General features: G+C 38.0%; 3 protein-coding genes across 3 annotated transcripts; all 3 read left to right on the forward strand.

Moving 5' to 3' along the window:
• Positions 1–987: 987 nt before the first annotated feature.
• Positions 988–3,116, forward strand: LOC134820483 (centrosomal protein of 120 kDa-like). The gene is made up of 2 exons (XM_063830880.1): positions 988–1,055; positions 1,353–3,116. Exons 1-2 carry the CDS (start codon positions 1,038–1,040, stop codon positions 2,358–2,360), a joined length of 1,026 nt encoding a protein of 341 aa, XP_063686950.1. The 5' UTR covers positions 988–1,037; the 3' UTR covers positions 2,361–3,116.
• A 148-nt stretch (positions 3,117–3,264) lies between these two features.
• Positions 3,265–18,239, forward strand: LOC134821124 (serine/threonine-protein kinase greatwall-like). The gene is made up of 10 exons (XM_063831790.1): positions 3,265–3,511; positions 3,720–3,779; positions 3,925–4,039; positions 4,287–4,378; positions 11,955–12,063; positions 13,602–13,788; positions 14,046–14,112; positions 15,014–15,130; positions 15,465–15,529; positions 15,739–18,239. The coding sequence occupies exons 1-10, from the start codon at positions 3,284–3,286 to the stop codon at positions 17,006–17,008; spliced, it is 2,310 nt and encodes a 769-aa protein (XP_063687860.1). The 5' UTR covers positions 3,265–3,283; the 3' UTR covers positions 17,009–18,239.
• LOC134821128 (estradiol 17-beta-dehydrogenase 11-like) lies at positions 7,785–8,847 on the forward strand. The gene has a single exon (XM_063831793.1). The coding sequence runs from the start codon at positions 7,794–7,796 to the stop codon at positions 8,697–8,699; it is 906 nt and encodes a 301-aa protein (XP_063687863.1). The 5' UTR covers positions 7,785–7,793; the 3' UTR covers positions 8,700–8,847.
• Positions 18,240–18,345: the final 106 nt, after the last annotated feature.

The raw sequence follows: 18,345 nt of genomic DNA on the forward strand, positions 1-18,345 counted from the left end.
AGGCGGTGTCGACGGATCATCCGAAAAGGGTTTTTGACAGGCTGTGCCCTTACCATAATTAAACTGAACCATTGCCTGGTACGATGTAAACATGAGTGGTGGATAAGAGAGCCGCGCAAGCGCTCGCGCAAGCGCATTTGTGTCGCTCTGACAAATAGCGCTTGAGTAATTTAGCTACCAAGACGTAAATCGCGCGTTACGTAAAGTATCATTTTTCCCTTCGGATAAAGCGAACGGTACACCCGCGTGTAACCTTCTTCAATGGGTTGTGTGCGTGTTTGGTGGAGTGAGTGTATAATGTAATGATTGAATGAATCTTTTTCTTTTGTGGTGTATATATGATGTGAGTGACAGGTGTAAAATGTAAAAGATGTAAATATAACGACACAAAAAAGAAAATACGATCATAAGTGGTGCCACGTATATTAATATTATATTGAGCTCTGTCCAGGTAGTAACTGTGTTATAGTAAATTTAATCTTTTGATATTAGGACGAAACTAGAATATTCGAACCATGTGTACATGTCTGTGCAAGGAAGTCCTATGGTTCTAAAGAAGCTATACTGTGACTTTTTTACTGATCGATAAAAAGTAACCATCAGAGCCATACAGAGAACGTGTTAAAGTTAGTCACATGATAGTTCAGCATAGTTCAGTATGGAGTGATGAATCATAATCTATGCATTTTTAATTTGGTCTTACAGTTGGACAATAAGCGTTGATCACTATTATATCTAGTATTTGGACAATAATGCTTAAAAATATTTTGAGTATCATTTCACTACCTAACCTATTCTGCATAATTCACAGTATAACTTTATTTAATTCTCATTCTCTATTTTAGATTTATTACAAACCAGCTTGATTGTACTCCGCTACTATATTAGGTCCACAAGGTGGGACCATGTTTTTGTATTAATTACAATGATGTTTTTAAAAAGATTAGATTTGAAAAATTCCAACAAATATTCATATTTTATACCCTCAGCAAATATGATCTGAAGTTAATATCCTGATTCCTGAGAGCTGATTTGACATGACTGGTGGTGAAAACGTAAGTAAAATAATTATCGAAGTTCGCATTTTTCTATTACCTACTCTACTCAATAATGGGACTTGATTTACAACTATAGTTTGCTGATATTATACATAAATTTCATAATTTATACCATTTTCAAACTCGTGTGCTGATAAATGAATAAATGATATTTAAACTCACTACTTTTTCTTGAGGCAAAAAAGCACATTTTACAGCCAAAAGCTAGTTTGGGCTCCTTACTGGGAGCAGCCTGCCCTACATGAATTGCCTCCTTCCCTTTTAAATGGATCTTACTTACTTAAACCTTTTCAGGTTGATCCGGATATTCCACTTAATCGAGCAAGTTCTGAATACAGAGCTGCTCTTGAAATTGAACTCTGGAAAGATATCACTCAACAAGAATTCTTTGCAAATCTATCTAGGAAAGAAGAGAGGATTTTTTCTGAATTGAGTGGCGTCTTTAAAGAAGAACAAGTTCGTATTGAATCAGAAGTCAGAACTTGTAAACGATCTTATGATGACTTACTAAAGCAGTACAAGAATAAGCTATCGTCTCTAGAAAAAAGGGAGACAAAATACACTAACAACGAAGCTTCTTTTGAGCGAACACATAGTTTATTTTCTAAAGAAAGAACAGCCAAGTTGGATGATATCAAGCAAAAATCCAATTACAAAAGTGATTTTCTAAGTATTGAGTTAGAGACTGTGAACAGTAAAATTAGAACTGCTGAGCATCTCAATTCAAGGCATGCTCACAGGATAGAAGAAACTGAAAAGACAGCGAGTTTGAAAGAAATGGAATTATCCGCTACGTGTCAACCGGATCATTACCAAATACCTGTTAATCTACAGGAGGAACTATTCACTGCTAAAACCGAATTAGCCAACTCAAAGGATAAATTGTCTAAGACCACCATTGCCAAAGAAAGGTACAAAATGAAGCTTAAGTCTGTACTTGAAGAGCTGTCCAAATGCAAACAGGCTACAAATCAGCAACAGTTTCAGATTAATTCACTGCCCCCTCTTACAGTCCAACCAAAATATACGAAAAATGCTGACCTAGTAAAGACCAAACATGGGAATTCAGACCTTGATGGTATTAAATCAGAACTAGAAAACATTATAACAAGTATGTCTAGCAGTACTCAAAAAACTTTATCTATTCCATCAAGCCAAGTCGAGAGTGAAATTGCAAAGCTGATTAGTGAAAGGAACACTCTCCTTAATACGGGAGTCTATATGTCAAATGACTTTATTATACAGCAACTTGATAAACAGATCAAGTCATTGCTACCTCTGAAAGAAAAATCAGTATATTGACAGCATCGAGAGATACTATGTTGCAAATCATTTTACAGATCCTATTTCGTTTCCGAATTTCAATTTACACAAAATTCATGTAATATTCGAAATTAAAGTTTATCGTGAGTTTCTAAATTTCTGTTATTTATTTGTATATATAGTCCTTGATGTTCAGGATGGCCGATGGTACACAACTCCTTAAAACTTCGATTCATGTTCTTAATACTACATTGTGATGGTAACTGAATATATTTCCTTAAAATGATAATAAAAGTGTTGACAGCAATCGTGTTGCTTTGATTGAAATATTGAATTGAGCTATATTACATATTATCGTCGTGGTTTTTTCTAAAGGGCGAATCTAATAGAGGTCTATAACATCCCAAACAGTTTGAAGCTCTATCGTGCTTAGTTTAGATTTTCAAATAATAATAAGGGCGAATGTTATTTTCGAGATTTCAATAAACGCCCAATGTTATACATAATTATAATGTTTAATAAATTAAACTGAAATCGTTTGTGTTAATAAATTGACACTAGTAATACTAACTTCTCTCAACTAACCTCTCTCACTAACCTCCCTAGACGAGAACTTAAAGGCCGCAAGTTTGGCAAATTTTTCAGCTTAATTGCAGTGTTTTTGTCCCCAAATTTTGTCTCCAAATCGCACTATTTACAAAATATTACCGCACTTATATATTGCCCTCTGTCGCCTCTGCTCGCTTTATGTACAGTAAGATAGTGTAAATATTTTGAACTAAAAACGTACATTACAGTGATTATTGTCGTTATTGAGGTATTTTATGGAAATTTGACATTTGTGTTCAGCTCTGGTTTAGGCCCTCGTCCATCTTACCGTTCTTATTGTCACATTTTAACAGCAGCATGTGTAACTTTAACATTCTGCAGTTAAATCTAACAAATATTTACATCAGAAAGATATGGATGATAATATAATGAGCTCATTTAAAAGCCCAATAAATCATGAGAATGTAAACAGTTCCACGCCTCGTGTAGTCATCACCTCACCAGGACCAACAGGCTGTTTAATCAATTCTTCTCAAACCAAATCATCAACTCCCGCTGTCAGTTTCGGTGGCTGTCGGAGGAAGCTGGAGTATGACTATATCTGGTCACAGATTGACAGTCTGTGTAATACCAGCGCCCACGTGAGTTCCGTTTAACTTCTGATTGATTTTTTGAAGTTATGATATTCTCTGATCTTGTCTACATTTCAAATATTCGATCCTAAACAATTCCTTAAATTAGTGTTCCTGCAAATATCCCAGCTTGATCTGACACGATCTATATAAATAACTATTTACTATTATTTTAGTCCTTATCTTCACAAGATATCATAATTTGTTCATATTTCAGATCCAGAATTCTTTTTTAGAGGTTTTCGGCAAAAAAACTGACATCTCATATGGAGCTAAGGTACGCTACGACAAACATCAAATCATAACTTTGCTTCATTTCCAGTACTCCGATTAAATATATTAGACTTTATAGCCTTCTTTCTAGGTATTTGTAGAATCTAAAACCATGTAAATCAGTTACTCTACCGATCATTACTTTTCAGGCTAAAAGTGAGTTTGATAACGACATGGACACACTCATAGAGCGTCTTGAGAAAGTTTGTAAACTGCTGAAGGAGGACGACGTTGCTCATCGCAGTCTTGCTGTTGTTCTATACGGTATAATAATAATAGTTAATAGTACTATGTTTACAGTACACTACAATGCACTGAAGGGGTATCCTAAGACGTTTCTTGAACTTTTGGCAGGGTACCCCCTCCTCATTTAACCCGGCATAGTTTAGTGTAAAATCACACATACCTAAACGTTTGAGGTATAAATTCCACTGTAATATGAGTAAAACCCTTCCCGGCGTTAGTGAAGGACTCTAACGGGACTCTAACGTTAGTACAGCTCTTTCCTCAGAATCGTCAGTAGCAGCATACAATGAAACCGACACAAGTAAACTCTCTGATGCCAGCTTCAGTGATAGTTTCGAGATCATCAACACGTCACGAGTGAGTAGATAGTAACTTGTTAATTTGTTAATTTGTTAATTTGTTAATTTGTTAATTTGTTAATTTGTTAATTTGTTAATTTGTTAATTTGTTAATTTGTTAATTTGTTAATTTGTTAATTTGTTAATTTGTTAATTTGTTAATTTGTTAATTTGTCAATTCATTGATTTGTTAATTTTTTAGGTTCAAAACAAACAATTAATTTCTTAATTTCTTAACTTCTTAATTTCTTAATTTCTTAATTTTTTAATATCTTAATTTCTTAATTTCTTAATTTCTTAATTTCTTAATTTCCTTATTTGTTAATTTCTTAAATTGTTATCGACGACATGGTTTACTAGACTACTGGGTACAGAGGCTGCATCTATCTGATCACTTTCAGGAAGGATCCAACTTAATCTGTAGTGATTGTAACTTGCTGTTTAAGGAAGAAATATAATATCAGTAAGGTTATGAAAATATGGCACGTACTTACTGCGGTAATTTATCTTATCAGGGAGCTCATGTTACTCAGATTGGAACAAAATGTTCCAGTAGTTTTGACTTATTTTGCATGGGTGACAGTTAAAATATACTAATCAAATCAACCTTCGTTGATCCGACAGCGTATAAGAATTGCAGAATTGCAACCTGTCGGTGTCTTTATCTGGTTCAGCTTTTCTAGTTCCCCTGGCTGTAGTTTATTTGACGCTTAGTTTCAATATTCTGGATCTTTCTATTACAATCTCCAGAGCTATGGGGCCTGAGAAATCTAGCTTATCTAGTTGTTTACGGTTATTTATGTGTTGAGAAGATAACGTAAATAACGGTGATTTTATATGCCAAGAATCATCATATCAACATAAATTATACATATTATGTTATAAATCATACATATTATATTATAATATAATAATACCTTCGCTTCTTTGGCCTTTGGGCTCCGCGTGATAATTCCCGACAGCTTGTTGGAGGGAATTTGCATCCCGAAGAACCGAAGGTATTATTTCTTATAACTGTTCAAGACGGGATTCCGCTTGGAACATGTGTAATGTGATACGTGCGCTTGATACAATATTGTGTGTAATATATAGTGCACCACTGTTATTTGTTTTGAAACTTCGCGCCAGCCAGTCTGAGGTGACTCGCTTCTCTGCTGATAATACGCTTGATTGATTGTAAACCGAGACGGTGCCCAGGTGGTTCTAATGACCAATTTAAATCTTAACAAATATATTATAAAAATTGTAATAATCCCTCACAAGGGCACTGCACTCTTAATAGGAAAATGCCACACTGTGTAGAACAGCAACTTTACGATGTAATTTAAACCTCATCTGACAAATATCGCGAAAACTTTAAGTTTTGTGTGCTCCAACGGCCAGAATGAATGACTCAATCAAACAAAAAATTGTATCACAACGGGACAAGTTCCCATCCTCATACAAACACTATCGTCCCTAATAAAATAACAACACATGTATTGTAAAAAATACACTCTAGTGAAAGCCACACTCATCTAACTGATTTGTCTTCGGTATGAATTGTCCCTCCTTTGATGTAGTGGTGCTTGTTTGGCTCAGCTTCTTTCTTCTTATGCAGGTTTTGAACAAGAAGTCTGTGCTTAACACGATCCTCCAAAGAGCGGTCTGGACTAATGAAGACTGAGCTGAACTTCTCTGATTGTCGCAGCTTTCGAGCTTGACTGATTATTTGATAGGCTGTACTGGAACTGGACAGAGTAACCTTGACTGGCCGAGTAGTTTTCTCCTTCGACTTGCCAACTCTACTGAGCTCCATTGCTGGTTTCAGTCCAATCTCTTCAAAAATTTCTTCGACAGTTTTGTTTAAGTCTTTGCTGGAATCTTCAGGCAAACCAAAAAACATAATGTTCTTGCTCCGGTCTTCTGCTTGCACCACAGACTTGACGACCTCTTTCAAAGTCTCGGCGGTAACTGAACTTGCAGGTTGACAAACCATGACGTTTTCCTGAACTGTATCGCTGTACGATTTAAACTGACTTTCTACCATGTCTTTGACGACGGTCTGCACTGCCTGCAACTGTTTCTGCAACTGTTTTTCTTTGCAGTCAATTATTGATTCCTGAGCGCTGATGACCAATTTCTGATTCTCAATCAACTGATCCTTGATTGAGCTCAATCTGTTTTTCATCTTCTTCAAATTGTCATTTTGAAAGCGAACCAAATGAAACGATTCCGAAAAAAACGCTGCAAACTTTTCCTTATCCTCTAGATTTAATTTCCTTTTATTCAAAAAGTGTTTGCACAACACAGAAGTTATGTGAATTGGTTCTTCACAACCGAACTGATCCATAACTCTTGTCATCCAATCCTCAGCTTTAAATATAATACTGTCGATCTCCGTGTCATCTACAGCTGCCATGATGCAGGGCTAAGCCACAAGGTGAAAGGCACAATATCTCACCGTTAAACAAGGTGAGATAAGAAAGCAGATAAGAGAGCAAATTAAACAAACGTATGCTATTAGTGTAGGGTCTGAACTTGACAAACATATGCTATTAGTGTAGGGCTGAACTTGATTTGTGTAGGGCTGAACTTGATTTTAGTGTAGGGCTTCTCTTGCGGGAAAAATCTGCAAATTATCAGCTTTCAGTGTCCACGAGTTTTAGTGCATATAATTCCCGGAAATAGTTATAAATTATGCATATCATATTACCTAACTTCCTAAATATGTCACCCACGGCCACAGCTGCACTGGTTTATTGTTTATCCAAACATTTAGTATGTACTACATTGTACTAGTATGTAGATGCATTGTACTGTTTAAATGTTGTGATGATATTGTGTCGAGAGTGCCACGAGAGTGCCGCGACAGTGCCATCGGGATCCGGATGTATAACCTTGTCTGCCGTACTCTCACTGCCGAAAATTTCGTTGCATTTCTTAAATAATTTGATCGATTAGTTTTGAGGAATAATACGATTGAAAAAAAAAATTATCCAGGCTCCTTAATTAATTATTTTGAGAAGTTTTAATTCTGTTGCTGTTCGTAATTTTCACTTTATAAACCCAAAAAAACCCATTTTACCTCAAATTTCCATTTTGGGAATGGTTTTTTTGGGTTTTTAAAATTTTTTCCTTTTTTTGTAACTTTTTATCTAATTAGACTACATTGAAAACAAAACCCCTAGGCACTCCTTTCAATGTTTTTTAATCAATACAAGAGTTGACTGACCTATACTGGCCCCTCAATTCTAACATTTTTTCTTTAAAAAACTCATACTTGCCTGAAATTTGCCTGAAATTTCCATTTTGGGAATAGGTTTTTTGGGTTTTTTTTTCTGGAGTTTGCTAGTATTTGCCTTGTATTTTATTCTGTTTGCGTTCAAAGGTTACCCAGATGTATGATATTCTCACTTACCCATTCTTTTATTCAATATAGGTGGGGAGAAGAGATGTCATTTATTTTGGCTTTGCTAAAGCTACCTTTTGTCTTCCTTCTTGAAGTCATCTACTTCATCTTTAGATGCAGACCCAAGAAAGACATAAAAAACCAGCATATCCTGATCACTGGAGCTGGACAAGGGATTGGAGCAGAGTTTGCCCGACAGTTTGCTGCTATGGGGAACACTATCCACTGTGTTGATATCGTGGAAAAATTAGTAGAGAATGTTGTGGAGGAGTTGAAAAGAGATGGTCACCAAGCTTACTCGTACACATGTGATCTTACCAAGCACGAGCAGGTACAGAAGCTACATGATGACATAGCAGGTGCTGGGTTTATTATCAACATGCTGGTCAACAATGCTGGAGTGGCTTTTGGAGTGAGTATCCAGAAAATGTCTCTAACTCAAATACAGCATTCCATGATGGTGAACATAGTGTCTAATCTGTGGCTTATCAAGCTCTTTATGCCGAAGATGCTTGAGCTCAATGAAGGTCACATTGTGAACGTAGCATCTCTGGCAGGGTATTTTCCATTGAGAAGTTCTACTGATTACTGTGCAGCAAAAGCAGGTTCAATTCACACTTTGAATCAACTCCGAATGGATCACATGGGAACGAACCTAAAGTTCAGTGTCGTATGTCCCTTTTTTGTGAATACTAAGATGATTACTGGTATTGATCCATCTGTTGCTATATCTTCAGTCGCCCTGGTAACCAAAGCTATTCGAGGAATCAGGGAGAATAAAGAAGTGATTCCTGTTCCTAACATGTTCAGAGTGTTGAAAGTAATCCAAGATATTGCTCCTCCGTACCTTATGCGAGCTTTAATAGTAGCTACGAGCTCAACTAATGGTGCCGATGCAGAAATAGATGCAAAATTCGTCGGACAAAGAATGAGTGAAAAAGTCGAATAAACAATAAGTGTAAAGTGGAAGTGTGTTGATCATTGTAACGAACATTTTGAAAAGTTTATAGATTTGGGATAATCGTACTCTGATTTATAATTATATACCATAATCATGATGGCATCATGAATCATGATTAATAGAAATATGCCTGTTATCTGGTTAGTTTATTTCGCTTCTTATATTATGTAGGGTAAGGTAACTAAAAGTCAAGAAATTATTTGTTATACCCAAAATATGAACGAAAATACAGTTTGAAATTTGTGAAATGTCAACAATCAGTATTAATTTTGACAAAAAATCGTCACTGCAATTTTATCAAACAAAACAAGATCAAGACCACTGCTGCAATATCTTAATTGTGCGTCTCAATAAACGACTGGTTCAGAGTAAAACTGTTCAGTAAATATTCAACATCCCTGTTCTTGATCAGTATTAAGATTGATTGATTGATTGAAAGACCCAAAGGCCACCCATACGGTTTTTGAGCAGTATACACAATTTATTTTAAACAAAATAAAGTTGAGCTATCCCTGGAAATGAAACGATCTGCATGTGTACCTACTTACAAATTAAGCCAGACCCGCCTTGCAAGGACTTTCAGTCCTGCGAGCTCAACGGATCATGGTTGACCTAAATATTGTATTATGCCTTGACCTAAATATAATAAAATATGAGCCACAGTTCTTTCTTCTACCTAAATCTCCACACAAAATCCTGCATCGTAAAAAACTTGTTGAAAACGGTTTATAGAAATCATAAGCCAAAACTTACACTAAATACATACTATGTAAAACAAACTACACAGTACACAGTCATCATCCATGGTCCTTGCTAGTAGCTGTCGGGCGAATGTGCTGTTATAGGAATTATGAAGTTTAATTGGAGCATTTATTAAGTGTGTTCCATTCACCCTCTCTAGATTTTGATTGCTATTTGCTTGACATTTTTGTTGCAGTCTGATGCAGGTTTTTGATTGAGCGGGTTTTTACTTTTGCACCCTTTTTAACACTGGTTAGATATAAGTCACTGAACTGAAATCGGAATAAATGGTTAGAGTCCTTGTGAATCGGCCATGAAATGCGATATCGTGAAGGGTAATAAGATTACAAAAATTGTCCTGGCTCCTGAATTAATTATTTTGGAGGTTTTCATTCTGTTACCGTTCCTAATTTCGACTTAAACGTATTATTTGTGTTGCCTTGTCCCGAGTGGGTCACGTTGATTATCAATTGTCTTTGTATTACCTTTAGACAGTTCCATCTTATTATACTGTAGTCGAACTGAAATTGTGTTTGTTGGTAGTTAGTTTATTGTTCAGCCATGAAGTCCAGTATAGATTAGGACCTTGACTATTCGAGCTTAGTTTTAGTGAATGCTATGAACAGAATCCGAGAAGTCTTATAAAGAAAGCTCTGTGCAATTCCATCGTTAGATTCCAAAAATAAATACCACGAGGAACTAGTCTTTGCCTTGTATTTTATTCTGTTTGCGTTCAAAGATTGTAACCCGGATGTAAGATATTATCACTTACCATAACCATTTTTCAATATAGACCGTGAAGATGTCATTTATTTTGGCTTTGCTAAAGCTCCCTTTTGTCTTCCTTCTTGAAGTCATCTACTTCATCTTTAGATGCAGGCCCAAGAAAGACATAAAAAACCAGCATATCCTGATCACTGGAGCTGGACAAGGGATTGGAGCAGAGTTTGCCCGACAGTTTGCTGCTATGGGGAACACTATTCACTGTGTTGACTGTTGATATCGTGGAAAAATTAGTAGAGAATGTTGTGGAGGAGTTGAAAAGAGATGGTCACCGAGCTTACTCGTACACATGTGATCTAACCAAGCACGAACAGGTACAGAAGCTACATGATGACATAGCAGGTGCTGGGTTTATTATCAACATGCTGGTCAACAATGCTGGAGTGGCTTTTGGAGTGGCTATCCAGAAAATGTCTCTTACTCAAATACAGCATTCCATGATGGTGAACATAGTTTCTAATCTGTGGCTTATCAAACTCTTTATGCCGAAGATGCTTGAGCTCAATGAAGGTCACATTGTGAACGTAGCATCTCTGGCAGGGTATTTTCCATTGAGAAGTTCTACCGATTACTGTGCAGCAAAAGCAGGTTCAATTCACACTTTGAATCAACTTCGAATGGATCACATGGGAACGAACCTAAAGTTCAGTGCCGTATTACCCTTTTTTGTGGACACCAAGATGATAACTGGTATTGATCCATCTGTTGCTATATCTTCAGAGGCCCTGGTAACCAAAGCTATTCGAGGAATCAGGGAGAATAAAGAAGTGATTCCTGTTCCTAACATGTTCAGAGTGCTGAAAGTAATCCAAGATCTTGCTCCTCCGTACCTTATGCGAGCTTTTGTAGGAGCTACCTGGCCTACCAAGGGTTCTGATGCGGAAATGGATGCAAAATTCGTCGGACAAAGAATGAGTGAAAAAGTCGAATAAAAAATATGTGTAAAGTGGACGTGTATGGAGCATTGTAACGAACTTAAATATCTAAATATGATTCAGATTCTTAGATGTGATTTAATTGTACCTTGATTAATAGACAATCATTCAAATAACACAAAATGTATTAAAATGAAATTTAGTTTTAATTTTTTTCATAATAATCTGATTAACTTAAGTTTAACCAAGCAAAACAGGATTCCTGCTGATAGAAACATAGTCAAAATCAAGACCACTGCTACAATATCTAAATTGTGCATCTCAATAAACGACTGGTTCAGAGTAAAAATGTTCACTAAATATTCAACATTCCTGTTCTTGATCAGTATTACTATTAATCAGTGTAAAACCTCGGCAACAACTGTTCCAGACCTCGGGCTATAATTACTAGCAATATCAACAGCTCTTTTCATGTTGGCTTTGAAAGTCCCATGCTTGGTTAAAATCTTGCCTATAGTCTTTGTAAGAGTCTGCTCAGATGGTGTCTCCCTGGTTACCATCAATCCAACCCCTTTCCTTTCTACCTGTTTATTAAAGTAGGCCGCGGAATTTCGATTGATCCAGACTCCTGAATCTGTGAGCAGTTTGGTTGCTGAGAATTCTCCTGATTTTATTACATTCTTTTATACTACTATACTAGGTTTAACAGGATTTTGATATCATACTATTATTTTTTGTAAATATTCCATTAGAACCGCCGACATCGTCCGGATCCAAACAAAACAATTAGTTAATTAGTTTAATTAACCTGAATTGAAGTTAAGTCTACAATAACTTCCCTCAGACGGACCTGGACCTGTCAATAGAAGAGTCGATTTTAATAGAACAGAGGATGAATCCTGCTAAAAGGAGGAGGATCTCATTCAGTACCGACTACTCTGTACCACCGTCAGGTTAGTACTTAGTACCGACTACTCTGTACCACCGTCAGGTTAGTACTTAGTACCGACTACTCTGTACCACCGTCAGGTTAGTACTTAGTACCGACTACTCTGTACCACCGTCAGGTTAGTACTTAGTACCGACTACTCTGTACCACCGTCAGGTTAGTACTTAGTACCGACTACTCTGTACCACCGTCAGGTTAGTACCGACTACTCTGTACCACCGTCAGGTTAGTACCGACTACTCTGTACCACCGTCAGGTTAGTACTTAGTACCGACTACTCTGTACCACCGTCAGGTTAGTACTTAGTACCGACTACTCTGTACCACCGTCAGGTTAGTACTTAGTACCGACTACTCTGTACCACCGTCAGGTTAGTACTTAGTACCGACTACTCTGTACCACCGTCAGGTTAGTACCGACTACTCTGTACCACCGTCAGGTTAGTACTTAGTACCGACTACTCTGTACCACCGTCAGGTTAGTACTTAGTACCGACTACTCTGTACCACCGTCAGGTTAGTACTTAGTACCGACTACTCTGTACCACCGTCAGGTTAGTACTTAGTACCGACTACTCTGAACCACCGTCAGGTTAGTACTTAGTACCGACTACTCTGTACCACCGTCAGGTTAGTACTTAGTACCGACTACTCTGTACCACCGTCAGGTTAGTACTTAGTACCGACTACTCTGTACCACCGTCAGGTTAGTACTTAGTACCGACTACTCTGTACCACCGTCAGGTTAGTACTTAGTACCGACTACTCTGTACCACCGTCAGGTTAGTACTTAGTACCGACTACTCTGTACCACCGTCAGGTTAGTACTTAGTACCGACTACTCTGTACCACCGTCAGGTTAGTACCGACTACTCTGTACCACCGTCAGGTTAGGATATAAATAAGGCCTAAAACCAAGCTGATAAGGGCTTTTGTAGCTGTGGTCTTATGAACTCACATGAGTGTAGAGGTTGTTATTTACCGGGATCTAGAGGACTAGTCAGGTACTACTGAGTTGGTTGGTTCAAAATCAAACACTCTAAATTAGTTTGACTTCTTGAAAGATAAAGTCAGCAAAGGTTTTATTGGAATGTGGGCACTGAACTCAAATTCATGCGTATATTACAAATTGGATAAATCAGACATATTTACAATCGAAGCCACGGACGGCTATGGAGGGGAAAGGGGTGTCGTGTGATAAGTGTTTCTCAAATTGGTTGATGTTAATGTAGTGTTAGGACGGTGAAAGGTTGTTACTTAAAAGGATTGTGTGAATGAATTCGTGGGGGAGGTGCTATTAAATCAATAAAGTTATATACTGTACATGAAGACATGAGTGTTTCATACAAATTGGTCAAAAAATGTACTATGAGTATGTCCCCAACTAAAATGATTAGTTTATGTTTAAAAACGTGAGATTTCTAATATAACTAATACGTCATAGTAGTTTTTAAAAATTTTCAAATTTCACTTTTACATTTCACTTTGTTCGCGTGATTAATATTTAATAAATTCAGTGCTCACCCTCATAAACCGCCCTCAGAATCTCCTTCAACCTCACCAGACCAGTTTAAATCAAAGCCAGTTGTCCGGTTCACCACTCCACAGCCCACCGTCAGGCGCAGCACTGAGAGCCACATGAGCATCGCTAAAATGGCCCTTTCTGAGGCTAGGAAAGGCGGACATCACGTGACATCGTTAAAGGACTTTATCGTTATTAAACCTATCAGGTAGAGTAACGCTAAATTGTATTTATAGAGTTATAGAGTGACGATTTTTATTAACTAGCTGACCTTTTGTAGATCGGACATTGAAAATCTGTACTGTGAATATTAGTGGGACAGAAAAATTATGTTTCATTTTTTTCTCTCACATTATCGTTTTTACACCCACAATATGCACAACGTGCATGCTGATTGCTGTTATACATCCTAAACTGCTTGCGGAGGTAACCACCAGATTGCATGAAATTTATCCACAATTTCAGTAAAGGAGCGTACGGCAAAGTTTACCTTGCACGACGAAGAAATACAAAAGAGCACTATGCTGTTAAGGTAAGCAACACGTAACAAGTAGTCAACTCACAACCTTGCTCTGCTAATAACGTTGTAATGTTAACTCTACTGGGGTGGAGAGGGATTTTATCAAAATGGGAAACATTTTATCTGATTTGATAATATAATGATAATGTAAAGTTCACTGTCGTAGAGTAGTCACTAGAGGTTGAGAACACATCTCTCTGAAATAGAGTGGTCACTAGAGGTTGCAAATAAACCTCTCTGTTGTAGAGTGGTCACTAGAGGTTGCGAACAAACCTCTCTGTTGTAGAGTGGTCACTAGAGGTTGCGAACAAACCTCTCTGAAGTAGAGTGGTCACTAGAGGTTGCGAACAAACCTCTCTGTTGTAGAGTGGTCACTAGAGGTTGCGAACAAACCTCTCTGTTGTAGAGTGGTCACTAGAGGTTGCGAACAAACCTCTCTGTTGTAGAGCGGTCACTAGAGGTTGCGAACAAACCTCTCTGAAGTAGAGTGGTCACTAGAGGTTGCGAAAAAACCTCTCTGAAGTAGAGTGGTCACTAGAGGTTGCGAACAAACCTCTCTGAAGTAGAGTGGTCACTAGAGGTTGCGAACAAACCTCTCTGTTGTAGAGTGGTCACTAGAGGTTGCGAACAAACCTCTCTGTTGTAGAGTGGTCACTAGAGGTTGCGAACAAACCTCTCTGTTGTAGAGTGGTCACTAGAGGTTGCGAACAAACCTCTCTGAAGTAGAGTGGTCACTAGAGGTTGCGAAAAAACCTCTCTGAAGTAGAGTGGTCACTAGAGGTTGCGAACAAACCTCTCTGAATTTAAATCAGACAGGGTCGGGTGATCTTCTGAAGGTTACCACGCTATTTCCCATTGTTCTGTCTCCAAACAGATATAAATAGCTAGATTTAAAAAACTAGAACTATTTAAGGTCATGAAGAAGGAAGATTTGATCAGGAAGAACATGGTGGACCAAGTAGTGACGGAGAGGGACGCTCTAGCCCTCGCTAAATCTCCCTTCATTGTCAAGCTCTTCTACTCGTTCCAGGTCAGGAGTCAGTACTCGCACGTCATTTCTGATCATATGTTATCATACTGTATTGTGTTGTACTTTTTATAGGTCGTGACTCGTTTGACTCCAAAATTCTGTTGCTTCATTTTCGAATTTCGATGTGCCAGAGCGAAAATTGACTCGTGAAAATTGTACGTTTTTTGTGTTTTTATATTTCCGTGGGGCGTGGGACACAAACTGGCTAAGTCGGCTTACTTCAAACCGTTTCCTGGTCGGATATCTTAATTATTATTATCTTTAGCAAGGTCCTTTACAAACTAATAAATGGTATAAACTATTGGTTACAATTATGTAACGATTACTTTTTCAGAGTAAACAAGAAGTTTATTTTGTGATGGAGTATCTGATAGGAGGGGACCTCTGTTCTTTCCTAAGGTTAGCCCAACAATCACTTGTTTTTTTCCGGGCAGATACTGCCAAATTGTGATCATATTTACCCGCCGAAAAAGCGCCTCCCTGTTGGCGCCCCTCCCTAAAATCTCTTTTTAGAGCAGTTTTGCTAGTACCTCAGTTTTGCTAGTACCTCTGTTAATATTACAAATTATGAATATTAACATGAACCAATGTCAAATTCTCTCCATCAGTTACGTTGGGTGTCTGGAAGAAGATCACGCAATAGTGTACGTAGCAGAAATAGCCCTGGCTCTCTGTTACCTCCACACTCACGGCATTATCCACAAGGACATCAAACCTGAGAACATGCTTATCGACCGTGCGGGCCATGTTAAACTCACCGACTTCGGCCTCTCCTCCATCAGACTCCAGCGGAAATTAACAATAAGTGACCTGGTGTACAGCCCCTACACGCGATACAGTCCCTCACGGAACTGGCGAACTCCCGGACAGTTAGCTTCCTTGACCACCAAGATAGCGTTTAAAAGTCCGGGTCCTGTCAGCTCACCTTTTTTGTCGTCCCCCACAGCCAGTATAGCTACTCCAATTACTCGGAGGAAGAGATTTGTTCCTAAACGGTGCTCCTTCGGTAACCTCTCCAATAACAGTCTTAACATCACCAAATCTCCCACACGTTTGAGTGTAGTTAAATCGCCTGGCTGTTTGCCAGTTGTGTCGCCTGGCTTTCTGCCAGCCCCCTCGCCTGGCTCTCTGCTGGCTGTCTCTCCTAACACCAGTCTCATGGATTCCAGCCCGGGTAACTCCTCAATAGTTTCTCATTACCGAGACGAAGACATCTCTTTCGGTGAAAACGACGATGCTGATCTCAGTGGTCATGATGAAAACTCGGGTTGTCAGAATGAAGACAAACCAGATTGTCAGAGCAATGAAGACAAATCAAGTTGTCAAAACGACGACAAGTTGTCAAAACGACGACAACTTTGTCAGGACAACGATGACAAGTCAGGTAGTGACGACAGATCGGAATCAGGCTGCGCTGAAGTACGTCAAGATGTGTCACGTGTCATCGGCACGCCTGACTACATTCCACCGGAGCTGTTGTTACACAAGACCCACACCATAGCTGCAGACTGGTGGTCATTAGGCGCGTGTTTCTACGAGATGTTAGCCGGTGTGCCTCCTTTTCATGACTCTAATGTTCCTGATATCTTTAGGAATATTCTTAATCTGGATTTGGAGTGGCCGGAAGATATGTCTACCAATGCCAGGGAAGCTATAGAGTTGCTCCTGAAAAGTGAGCCACATCAGCGGGCAGGTCTTGATGAACTTAAAGAGCACATTTTCTTTGAAAACATAGACTGGGAAAATATGTTAGGAATGGAGATGCCGTTTGTTCCTGAGCCTGAAAATGATACTGATACGGGCTATTTTGAGGGACATAACTCTGCTTTTAACATTAAGCTCAGTGACTTTGATGGGTGCACTCTGGTGCGTGAGTAAATTGTGATTAAGAGTTAGATAATATTATGTAGTTATAGTTTGGGCTCCAGATTTATGCAGAATTTAAAGTTTAAGATTTGATCTATTTTTAGTAATTTAAATTCGAGGGGTACATTTCCACCCAATTATAAACGGTCGTTTGGAGTTGTTTTGTCGTGGCGCGGAGTCGTTTTCTGTGGACTTAATCGCGCGCTTAGAAAGTCCGCAAAATTTGAATTGACGTCAATTCAAATTAGTCGCGACGTAGGTGAATGACATGACCCATAACAAAGGAGTAATTGAGCTGATATAGACCACTTATTTCTGTTTTCATTCAATCTTTTCATTTTCCGAAGGATTTGTCAAGTTGTGTCGTATCCCATTTCTTGTCCTATGATTCAAAAACTGAAAATGATTTTTCCATTTATTCGGCGATTTTGACTTCCAATACTTCAAATTGTTCTCATACAATCCTCTGTTTACTGATTAATTGGTCATTTGATAAAATATTTGAAAATGGGACAGAATTTGTAAAATATGAATTTTCGTTTTGTTAAGATTTCTGCAGTGAGGTTCCTCCGACCGGAATCAAACTTATAGCACCCCAATCGTATCATTTGCCATCTATAGTTGACTGAATAATTGGTTTCGGGTGAGAAATTCAGTCAAAACTGTAAAATTTCGTTCCTGGAAGTTTCATCTTCAAAAACTGAAAATGGGACAGAGAATGGGACAATATGATTTTTCAATTTTCTTGGGGATTTTGACTTCCAGTGCCTCAATTTGGTTTCAAACCATCATCAATTAACTGACTAATTAGTCTCTGAGCAAAAGATCCACCCAATCTGTCAAATTTGTGTTCAGAAAATTTCATATTTGAAAATGGGACAGGATTTGTAAAATATGGATTTTCGTTTTGTTAAGATTTCTGCAGTGAAGTTCCTCCGACCGAAATCAAACTTCTAGCACCCCAATCGTGTCATTTGCCATCTATAGTTGACTGACTAATTGGTTTTGGGAGACAAATTTAGTCAAAACTGTAAAATTTCGGTCCTGGAAGTTTCATCTTCAAAAACTGAAAATGGGACAGATAATGGGACAATATGATTTTTCAATTTTCTTGGGATCTTGACTTCCAGTGCCTCAATTTGGTTTCAAACCATCATCAATTAACTGACTAATTGGTCTCTGAGCAAAAGATCCACCCAATCTGTCAAATTTGTGTTCAGAAAATTTCATATTTGAAAATGGGACAGAATTTGTTAAGTATGAATTTTCGTTTTGTTAAGATTTCTGCAGTGAGGTTCCTCCGACCGGAATTAAACTTCTAGCACCCCAATCGTATCATTTGCCATTTA

The sequence above is a fragment of the Bolinopsis microptera genome, chromosome 9, assembly GCF_026151205.1.
Source record: "Bolinopsis microptera isolate Bmic1 chromosome 9, MBARI_Bmic_1.0, whole genome shotgun sequence".
Lineage (NCBI taxonomy): Eukaryota > Metazoa > Ctenophora > Tentaculata > Lobata > Bolinopsidae > Bolinopsis > Bolinopsis microptera.